Raw genomic sequence first — 11,484 nt, 5'->3', positions numbered from 1 at the left:
TATCAAGCATGTTTTCCGGCTACACGGCATTCCCCAAGAGATTCTCTCGGACAGAGGCCCTCAGTTAATTTCCCAGGTCTGGAAGGCTTTCTGTTCTGCCCTCGGCTGCAAACCCTCTCTCACCTCCAGTGTTGTGCTAGTTACTGAAAAGCAGTAACTATTTTCTGTTACTAGTTACTTCATTTCAAAAGTAACTTAGTTACTAACTCAGTTACTTACACCATAAGGTAATGCGTTACTGTGAAAAGTAACTATTTAGTTACTTTTTTTTTTTTAAAGATTCACATTATGCCCTTATAGCCTTCATTTCAGAAATGTTATTGCACTGGAGAATAATACCATCTGTTGAAGAACTTGACATGCATTTGCATCATGAAACTCTGCTAAGCAATTCTATATACAAACAACAAAGATATGTTTTAAAGTGCCAATTTATTTCAGGACAGAACAAACTGACAATAGTAGGCAGTTGCCTGCAAAATTGCCCTTTACAGGTTACATCTGCCCTTTAGAGGTCACAGTTGGGTCAAGTCTGCCAAGATTTATAGAGAAAATAGCAGCACCATAAGTAACAAACAGTCTTAACATAATACCAACATATCACAACATAGCTGTAAACCTGGTTTCACTCAAGGAAGGCACAGAACATAGCCTCACTAAAAAGCCTTTTTTCTCTCAAGTAATTCTTAAATAAAATGATGGCTTCATCAGATCAGCACAACCATAACTGTTATTCCTTCATATCTATAATATAACAATGCTACCACAAAAATAAATATTTTCCTCAAGGCATTCTGAAACAAATAACTGCATACAATAGGAATGTATTATTCAGAATCAAGTTGGAAAAATGAAAATTCACTTAGCATCAACTGTTGGTATAGACAAACATAAATGCAAGCTAAATATTATCCAGAATCAAAGTGCAAAAATTAAAGTGCTTTCAGCATGAAATAGTTATGAGGTATATAAAAAAAACTCTTGAAACTCTTTTTCACTAAAGTTTAACTTTAAAGTCCAGGCAGCAAACATAAAACAAGTGTTGTGAAATTTAACAGAATGTAAAACAGAAAAGGTGCTTATTGGCAAAGACCTGAATAATGTTTTATTAAAGGTTTAGTCTTCGAACCACTGGTTGTATCTCATGAGAAGCAGCTTCTCAAATTTTTGGTCAGAGAGCCTATTTCTCTTTGGAGATAGTACCAGGCTTCCCAGACTGAATAGTCTCTCCACAGGTGCGCTGGACGGGGTAGCTGCATTTAGCTTCAGACAAATTTCCTTTACTGTGGGAAATTGTTTGAGAATGTCCATACCTGTTTCGGTGGTTTTCAAGTAAGACATTACCTCAGTCTCCACAGTGACAAAGTTTTCATCACTGTCCTCAAAGGAAAAAAAGTCCTGCTCTTTGTCTTTGGAGGAGCCTGAGTCTGGTGGAGTTGTGGGAAACACAGGATTCCCGGCAGGTTGCTGCTCAGGGTCAGGGAAAAACTTGTGACACTCTGCTATCAGGATTCCTTTGATCATCTCCTTTTTCCTCTGGTCTCTCACCCACCGCAACTTGAATTTGGGAAGAGTGACAGCTGCCAGCATTGCATCGTTGCTTTCCAAGACGGATGCAAATCGTCTTTTGATAGCCTTTAAAACACACACACAGAGTGACACAGACATTAGAATAAGTGAGATTCCCTTTTATCTATTTATTGTTGTGTACATTAATTTCTATAAAAGCTATGATACTGAACTAGAGTATAGTTATTAAGTCAATAAAACTTTACTTAGCCAAAAAGGTATTGCTATTTATTTCTGTTTCACCCTACTGTACAATTTATAAATATCAGTTTATCAATATGCTCAAGACTTATCATTTATGACATTAAATGGAATACATTGAAAGTTTTTTTTTTTTGCATATTTCAACCAATTTCTTTGGCTATAATGCTCACTCAACTAAAATTATTAATTACATCTACTACTGTATGTTTAGAATAATGAGTGGTGGTCCATTAATTACATACAGTCTTTCTGTACAATCATAAGGGTGAACCAGCTAATTAATACAAAAGTGTTGATTATTTCTTACCTGAACTATGGCTTCAGGTAGGCCCGTTGCCACAGTCAGACTGTCTTTCACCTCCAGGATCTTTGACATCAGTGTCTCGAGAGTTGGCAGGAGAGTGCCAAAGTAACAGTTCTCCTCTCCTTGCAGGATGTCCAGAGCAACTGTGAGTGGCTTCATTGTGACACAATACTCCTTCAAAAAATTAAGTTCCCTGTCACTGATAGACTTCAGCTGTAAACGATCAGCGATGGCACTCAAGTCAGTCATAGGAATTTCCACAATTCTGGCAACAGCTTCATAAAATGAATTCCACCTTGTGGTGCATGGCACAAGCAGCTTTTTATTGACGACGTCGCTCACGACCTCTGCAGCCAGAGTGGACCTGTTTGCCTTGTTCCACAGTGCAGTGCATTTAGCGACCGAGCTTCTGTACAGTGCCTTAGTCCCAGGGTTTGAAACAAGCCACTTCTCTACATCACTACATGAAATTAAGTTAAGCGTGTGAGACGCACACCGCTGGTGTGGAGGTAAAACAATCCCTTCCTCTGCTGCGGTGTTGAGAACTTCTGCAACATCGGTAAAGGTAACATCATCATCATCATCATGATCTTCATCATCGTCGTCAGAGAACGATTCCGGTTGATACATGGCAAAAGCCTTCACAAAATTAGAGCCGTTATCTGTAACGGTGGAAGTAACTTTTGTTGACACTCCATACAAAGAGTGAATGTGATCAATCTCACCAGCAATCAGATCATAGGTGTGCCTACCCTTTATCCGTTTGCAGGCTAACGCAGCTTTCTGACGTTGTAAAGTGGTGGGGTTTATCCAGTGAGAGGTTATTCCCATGAAGCTCCTGTTGTGGGCAGACCAGATGTCTGCAGTAGTGGAGATGTAGTTCAGTCCCTCAAAAGTTTTCTTTAGCTCGCTTTCCATTTTTGCATATTCTCTCTCCAGGTACTTAGAGAATGTTTTCCGTCCCATCTGCCGTGTCGCGCCCGGTATCATACTAACTAGTCGCCTGAAGGCGGGTGACTCCACTGTAGAAATAGCCTGCATGTCTTCGACAACATATCTTGCAATGGCTTTATCAATTTTATCCTGGCTAACAGTGCCACGGTTGAAATCCAGGCGCTGCTGCTTAGGTGGTGGAGGAGGTGAAGTGGCATCGGATAGTGAGCCTGTTTGTGTGCCGCTAGCTTCTAGCTTCGTAGCAGCATGTTGCTTTTGTAGGTGTTTCCAAAGATTAGAGTTGCTGTTCTGGGCTGTAGATAAAATCTTTGATCCAAGGCACAAATTACATTTAACTAAAATGTTCCTTTCTTTTTTCCCGACAAAAGTAAAGTAATGAGAATATTTCCAAGTGAGGAAACTGGACTTGGGCTCTGCAGCAGCCGCCATGATGACCAGCGTTGATAAACACAAACACGCCCTCAGCATGTTTCCTTCCTGTCTCCCTCTCTCTAACACAGGAAGACAATACTTTACTGCAGCTTTAAGTCTCTAACTGATCCCGAGACTATAAAATAACGCAGTAACGCATCATGTAGTAACGTTAACGGAGTTACTGAATTTAAAAACTAACGCGTTAGCGTACTAGTTACTGAAAAAAGTACCGCCGTTACAGTAACGCGTTACTTTGTAACGCGTTAGTCCCAACACTGCTCACCTCTAATGGTCAGACTGAGAGAATGAACCAGCATTTGGAATCAACCCTTCGCTGCCTCACTTCAAACAATCCCGTGGACTGGAGCCAATTTCTCCCTTGGATAGAATACGCACATAACTCCCTCAGATCTGCATCCACCAGACAATCCCCGTTCCAGGTTAGTCTCGGCTATCAACCACCTCTTTTCCCCACAGACGAGAGAGAGATTTCGGTCCAGTCCGTAAACCAACACATCCGCCGTTGCCAAAGAATCTGGAGAGAAACCATCGCCACCCTCAACCGGTCAACAGAGTCCAGTAAACGCTTCGCCGACGCCAGGAGACGCCCCGCCCCCGAGTACACTGAGGGCCAGGAGGTATGGCTGTCCACTCGAGACATTCCCCTCAAGGGGATGTCTCGAAAGCTCTCTCCTAGGTTCATCGGGCCCTACAAGATCACTCGAGTCATCAACCCCTCAGCTGTCCGTCTCCAACTACCTCAGTCCCTCCGAATCCACCCCACCTTCCACGTGTCCCAAGTCAAGCCTGTCTCTTCGAGCCCTCTGTGCCCACCGTCCGACTCCCCACCACCCGCCCTGGAGGTCGATGGTCATCCGGCCTTCACTGTCCGTCGCATTGTGGACTCCCGTCGACGAGGCCGCGGATGGCAGTACCTCGTCGACTGGGAGGGCTACGGACCGGAGGATCGCCAGTGGGTTCCGGGCTCGTACATCCTCAATCCTGCCCTTATCGAGGAGTACGAGCGTTCCTGCCCATCAACCTCTTCCGGACCGCCAAGGGGCGGTCGTTGAGGGGGGGGTACTGTTGGGAGCTGGAGAAATTCCACCTTTCTCCAGCAGAGTCCGCCGTGGATCCTCTGAGGGAGCCTCCTGCACAGCTGCAGCTCATCAAGATCATCAGAGGATCCACTACTTAAGCTGTCTTCAGACCTTGCCTCAACGCCGCAGTGTTGTTCCAGTTGGTCAGTGCTTAAGCCTAGATCCTCAGTGTTACTCTATGAATTTTGAATCCAGCTTGGATTCTAACCCTTGTCTCTGTCTTCCAGGAAACCTGTGCCTCCTCTGTGAAAGCTCAGGAAGAGCTAACCTGCCGAGCCGACCCTCTGAGCCAAACCTGAAGAATCACAGAGAACTTCTAAGCAGCTCTGGACTAGAGCTGGGAAACCCTAAACCAAGGTCTGTTCATATTGGACGTGAGACGCTGAAGCAGCAAACAGACTCTGCTGATGAACTCTTCTCCAGATCCAACAGAGACCCTCCCAAAGCTAACCTCAAAAACCCTCAAGGTACAATCAGTAAACTTCAGGAAATCAAACCTCTGTTGGCAACGCTAACTGAACTGTCTCTCACGCAGACTCCGGTGAACCAGTATCCAGGCCCCGAACCTGAACCAGTATATTCTGTGTGCTTATGCATCAATAAACTTGTTAAACTTTCATCCCTGAGTCCGTCAGTGGTGTTCTGCATTCTTGGGTCGCTTTTAGTGAACCCATCATGACAGAGCTGACATTTTTTGAAAACCAGAATAAATAAGATGAGACTTTAAATGCTTGATTTTGATATCAATGAGTACTCTAAATTAGCAGGCAAAGAGTGAGGGTCTGATATGAAAGCTCCAAAACAACAAAATGTCAGAGAGATCGTAGGTCGGCTGATAATTACTGATAATTACTATTAACAGTAGGAGTGACTGATTTTTAGATTGATTTTTCAGAAAACCCAAAGGTTTACTGGTAGTTCATTCAAAGTCACCATGATTTCAATCATTGCAAGATTAATGCACATTCTAATCTTTGCCATTGTAATGCACTAAATATAGTGAAGGAAAATCCTCAGTATGTTCTGTTGCATGTGAACACATTGTGATTAAAGCAGACTTTATACAATAGCTTGTGAAAAATCACCATCCAAGAAAGGTTCTAAATACGACAGTCTATAAATTCTGGAAGATGGTTTTGATATTTTCCAGGTCTAGATAACAATTGTTAAAAATGGAAGAGGAACAGATCTGGACTTTAGATACACATTATTTAAATCAAAAAGTCTTTATTTATAGCCTTCTCTTCATGCACAAAGGGCTTTACATAAGAACAATGTTTTCCCTTTTTAGATATTCTCTTCATTCTCTTCTTCTTTTCCATATACTATTTAATGTTCTTTCTTTGACCTTATTTATTTCATTTATACATAGCTTTGCCTCTCCTTTTCTCCTAACCTTTCTTTCTTATCTTCTGTCTTTTCTTTTCTTCCTTTTTTAGAGCTGTATTGATATAACAATTAAGAACTTCCGCATGTAATCCCTCCCCTTGGGGAGCAGAGGGCTGCTGGGGAGCATTCTGGGGTTAAGGGCCTTGCTCAGGGAGGCAGGCTGCATGCTATGGGCATTGAACTCAGAACTACTAGGCCACCGCTTCCTCACGTTTCTTCCAGGTTAAACATTTTTCCCAAAGAAGAAATATCTGCACAAAGTTGAAAGTTAACTTAGCATTTTAAGTTGTAAACAAATAATAGCCAAAACAAAATTGGAACCTTGGAACTTTCGTCATAAAAGATGCAAACCACTGTTACTATAGATCTTCAGCTCATCTATTTCACAAAAGTGCCGATGAACCTATGCACACATTGATCAGGAAAAAAAAATGTCTTCAGAGCAACGTTACTATTGGATGACACGTCTTTTGCAGACCATGACCCATCAAGGCACACAATCTTTTAGACCCCTCAGAGAGTGTTTCAGTTTTCAATGGAAATAGTTTAGCAAGGTCTTATAAGGCAGTTGCCTGAAACAAAAATGTTTTGAAGACCTCCAAATGGTTTTCTCTTTTTTTGATATTTCTTCCAACCTAATAAATACAAACTATAAATATAATCTCCAAAGAAGTTCAGGTCCATGTCACTATTTGCCTGATGATGTCACATTTATAAGGAACTCTTTTAAAAAAAGCTAATTGACATAGATTGCTTTGTGAGAACAATATTTCACTTATACAGACTGAATAGGTTTGACAGTTTTCTACCTTGCTATGTAGAGTTTAGTCCCCCTGAATGAGCATGCAACAATAGTAGAAAGCTACGTGCAGTTGAGAGGAAAACTCCTATATAACAGGATGAAACCGCTAATAGAACCAGGCTCAGTTTGAGCCGCCATCTGCCACAACTGAGTGAGGGTTTGAGCAAACACATATGGATCAGAGTAGCCTTGATCCAGGAGTATTTTTTTGTTTGAAAAAAAGGAATGGGTCAATGGCAATAGTACCTGCCACAGTGGGTTCATGTATGAGAGAAACTGTGAAGAGGATTGGTTGAATTTCTTTTGTATCTTAGGTGTCCAATTTTACCACATAATCCTAATTCAAAACAACATGTATGATGAAATTATCTTGCTGCACATAATGCAGATCATTTAAGTTGTGTTGAGCTCCTTTCCCTTCAGGTTTAATGCTGTTATCTTGTTTTAAAACCCCCTTTTTTGTTCTAATGAAAGGAGACCAACCATATATATTAAGGAAAATGAGGGATAATAGATAAAGTGTGAGATGCAGTCAACAATATTAGCATTGCTGTGCATCTAAGAATAGCAAAATTGTGGCCAAAGATAGAAATACATCAAGAAATCATTAAAGTTGACTAGAAACTTTCTAGTTAACTAGAAATAGGCCAGAAAAAGAAATCAAGCACAAACGTATTTCAAGAAATCCAACCTAACAGGGCCTGCAGTTTAAATTCAGGAAAGTTGCTGTGGATCAGATCAAAAGGTTTTTCATAGTTTTAATTTGGCCTCAAAAGCCAATAGTTCTCATCACTTTTAGCATCAGGTCAATTAATATTTAACATCTCCCATCAAAATAATAATATTATATATTGACTCTTCTCTTTTTCTTTGGCTACTGTTAGTAGCTGGAGATTAAATGCCTGCTGTCTTTATCTCCTTTAGTTTGTGGTAAAACAAGCAGAAACTGGCTTGTTGCAGGCTGGTTTTGGTTGAAGCTAAACATTTGTTCTGCTTCAAACCAGTTTATGAGAAAATTATTGGGTTAAGAATCAAAAGATACGTTGTCTGCTTATGGTATTCCACCAATGAAGGCTGGGAGCCTTAACACCTCTGTTTAGCTAACAGCTGACATTAAGAGAATGCCATTCTGTAGATATGTGTTTGATGCTTTGTTGCAAAAGCTCTCTTTAAAATGTAAAAAACCACGAATATCTTAGCCTTAGTCTAGTGGTTAATCCACCTATTTGTAAGACGAGCAAATGGTGCAAAATACTCTGATTTTAGCTATGCAGGGAATGTATGGCTACCTCATTTATCCAAATCATCCCCAAGAGCTCATCCTTAGCCTCTGTGACAGTTAGATGGTGGTTTATTTCATAACTCTCTTGTCTGCAGTTTTTCTAGAATGTTTCCCCTTATTCTCGTAACTCTTATCTAGCTCAGCCCACCGCCCCCGCAGTTGTTTGATTAGGTAGATAGACTGGCAGCAAGAGGAGAGATGTCACCATGTGTGCCAAATAGACATATCCCCATGTCCGTTCGACCTTTTTCCATGCCTGCAAGTCACTATCACCATGGATACTTCCACAGATAGAGAATGAGTTGAATAAGGACACCCTGTGCATTAGTGAGAAGTCAAATATACTTACATATACATGCATGCACACTTACACTGTCATTTTTCCAAGATTTATGAAGACAATACATTAAATTACATTTGTTTATGTATCTTGTATTTTATTTGAAGTCGTTTTTTATTTTAATTGTTTGATTAGGTAATTCATGGCTCAGTGATTTACCCTGCAGCATGGCCTATTTTCTGTCCCATCCAACTTGGATGCTTTGTCTGCCCCTCCTTCTTTAGATGAGCAGCAAGAGAAAAAAATGAATGAATAACATGATAACACTAGGAAAAGACATCTGACCTTAGACCCCATGAAAATATAAATAAAATAAAACCAATTTCATTACAGATTTGTATTGAATCTGTCAGAATCTTGTAAGCACTGCAAACTATATCAACACCAACACAATGCTTTGCATCATATTTTCAGTCGTTAACATTAATCTTAGTATTGCTACTTCCACAAAGCGGCTGATAGCCAGAGTAATCTGCATTGATCCAAGTTTGTTCCACAAAGGCAGCCAGTTGAAGTGCATGGATGCAAGGAGTGCAACCTTGTGCAAAGCCTTAATCTGCTAAGAGGATTCATTTGCAAGGCCACATACCTTTGTGGAGGGATTTTCTCTTTCCACATCATATTAACAATCATGGCCAAGGATTAAACACACAGATATTTTCACAAGGAATGAAACACGCATGGTTGGCGGGAGCAGTGTCAGAGGATTACAGATGTGTAAGAACTAACAACAAAGTGATGTAACCTATCTTGAAATACTAGTTTTTTAAATTTGAGTTTAATGCTGATGGTAGGGTGCTTTGTAAAACATTTATAAACCTTTAGTTTATGGTTTTACACCGACTCCAAAAAAGTTTAAAAAAAACAATCCATTGGATTTGGTATACAATTAAAAAATGTATACCAAGAATTCTAAACAAGAGTCTATATAGCTTTCACATATCCTTTTATTATGTAATACTGGATTTCAATAAAATTTCAGGTGGCACTACCATTTTAAACCCTTTCTCCCCTATTATTAGTTTGCAGAAGTCTATACGTGTCCTTTTCCCTCAATTTTCATTTGCTACTTCCCAAAATCACAATTTGTAGATAGCAGCCACTGCAGATCCATTCTGTTGTTGTTTTAATAAACGCTTTGTGAGTTATCCCACTGTCTGTCTTGATTTGAATACTGGGTCCCTCTGTTCTGAGTCAAATAAATAAAGGTGTATGTATAATTTTGTCACTTCGTTAACAAACATGCGATTGGAGCTCATAATTCGGGAGCTTTTAAACTGTGTGTGAAACTTCAAGGCTTCTAGGCCTATGCATCTCTGCTCACTTCAGACTAGTCTTCGCCTTTAACTTAGCTTTTTATGCAAATATATAATTAGATGGCTGATGGTTCAACCCTTAAAACCCCCCTGGTACATCAAAAATTAATGCTTTAGACTAGTTTTCCTGCAGGTCAGTTCACTGAAAAAAAGGACAAAGATGCATATAATCTGCATGACTGAAGACTTTGCCAGCTATTATGACTAAACTGCATCTAAGTTGTATTTAATAAGAATGTTGCTGTGTACTGGCTTCATTTTCACCAAAAGGATAGGGTCAAAAAATAACTCCTACAAAATCCAATCTTATGATCCAATAACAAACAGTCCAAACTGAGCACTATTGAGGCAACGTTTTATTTTCTATTGTCAAGACTCTAAAAAATATCTCATTGAGAGTTTTGGGAGTTAAGCCATTGTATAATAATCATTATGTGAGAAAAGACAACGGAAGAGATGAAATGGATGCTAGGCAATAGGATAATCTATAAGCTGATTTATGAATGACGTCATGACCTATATATCCATTAACCTTGTTTTATACAAATTATGATAAATGGTAGAGGGAACAAGAAATGAGAACTATTCCCCGTTGGACCTGTTAGCTCACTTAGAATAATATAGGTGACGAACCATTAACATTAGCTATTTTTTTTCAAACCTGACAGAACATTTGCATTATTACACTGCAAATCAGCCTCATGTTTGCATGCATGTTATGAAAATGTTCATTATGTCATTCTTTTTTAACAGTAATGTGTTATACCTCCATTTTGACCATAATCCTGTGAAGAATTCTTCATATCCCTGTTACAGATGAAAAAAACTTTTAGAATAATTTCCCTAAATTAGTTTTTTAAGTGTTTTGCAACTGATCCCAACTTAATAATTAAAATTTTCCATATGAAATGAGAATTAAATGAGTATCCATTGTAAGTAGGCCCTGTTAAATGCTGGGAGGTCTTTTTTTCTGTCTTTACAGAGTAATCCCCATAGCAAGCCCGAAGGGGAAGAGTAGCACATTCTGTTGAGGACTCAAATTCCTCCCCAGAGCCTAAGACTTCCTCACTCTGAACCCACCGAACCCAGGCCGTCACACCCAACTCATTCACTGGGCAAGAATTTCACTAGTGTTTCTTTTCAAATTTGGGCAGCAGGAGTAAACACAATGTAAAGGGAGGAGTTTAAAAAAAATTGGTAGGAGCTTAATTTTGTTAAGAGACATTGCAACCGTTTGGTTGGGCTATTTTTTTTTTTTGGGTGTAAATATCACTGCATTTATGATCATGTAGACATGGTGATTAATTGCAGATCACTTACTGAAGGAATTTCTGTAACCTTATATGAACTGACAGTGATTTAAAAATAGAAAATTTTTTAAAAACAGACAACAGTATATTCAGTGACTTGAAAAACGCTTCCCCCACTAATGGATTTTCTTTTCTTTTTTTTCCTATGCTACATATTAATCGTTTAAATAATTTAAAAAATGAACAAAAACAAAAAATTTCTAAATAAGCATTTATTGAATACATGCATATCTAACATAAAGCTGTTACTGCCCTTAAACATTATTGCTAGGTGTGGCACCCTTGGCAGTGACTGTGCCCATCAAGGATTTTCATTACCTGGAAATCTGTCTTTTACTTTGTGGTGGAGGAATGATACACTTCTCCCTTCTCATAACTGTTTTTTTTAATTGTAGAACTGTTTACTTTTAGCCATGCTGGAGGATTTCTTTGCATATTTTAAGTTATATCAGGGTATTTAAATCTAGTGTAACTCCAGACTTTGACCAATGTAGAAATGT

At 39.4% G+C, this 11,484-nt stretch overlaps 1 protein-coding gene across 1 annotated transcript; it reads right to left on the bottom strand.

Annotated features, from left to right (window-relative positions):
• Nucleotides 1-1,116: 1,116 nt before the first annotated feature.
• LOC119771722 (zinc finger BED domain-containing protein 4-like) lies at nt 1,117-3,118 on the bottom strand. The gene is made up of 2 exons (XM_038267843.1): nt 2,081-3,118; nt 1,117-1,635 (listed from the first exon to the last, which is right to left on the bottom strand). Exons 1-2 carry the CDS (start codon nt 3,116-3,118, stop codon nt 1,117-1,119), a joined length of 1,557 nt encoding a protein of 518 aa, XP_038123771.1.
• Between the last annotated feature and the right edge of the window lie 8,366 nt (nt 3,119-11,484).

This window comes from Cyprinodon tularosa, unplaced genomic scaffold, assembly GCF_016077235.1.
Source record: "Cyprinodon tularosa strain WSP-4 unplaced genomic scaffold, ASM1607723v1 ctg687, whole genome shotgun sequence".
In the NCBI taxonomy this organism is placed as follows: Eukaryota; Metazoa; Chordata; class Actinopteri; order Cyprinodontiformes; family Cyprinodontidae; genus Cyprinodon; species Cyprinodon tularosa.
Note: the sequence above shows the minus strand (reverse complement) of the source record. Positions and strands in the feature narration are given on the sequence as shown.

Excerpts from the sequence above, each read along its gene's own strand:
- LOC119771722 (XM_038267843.1), bottom strand. The coding sequence starts at position 3,118 with ATGCAGGCTATTTCTACAGTGGAGTCACCCGCCTTCAGGCGACTAGTT. Across the intron at positions 1,636-2,080 it reads TACCTGAAGCCATAGTTCAG|GCTATCAAAAGACGATTTGC; the intron begins GTAAGAAATAAT and ends TGTGTTTTAAAG.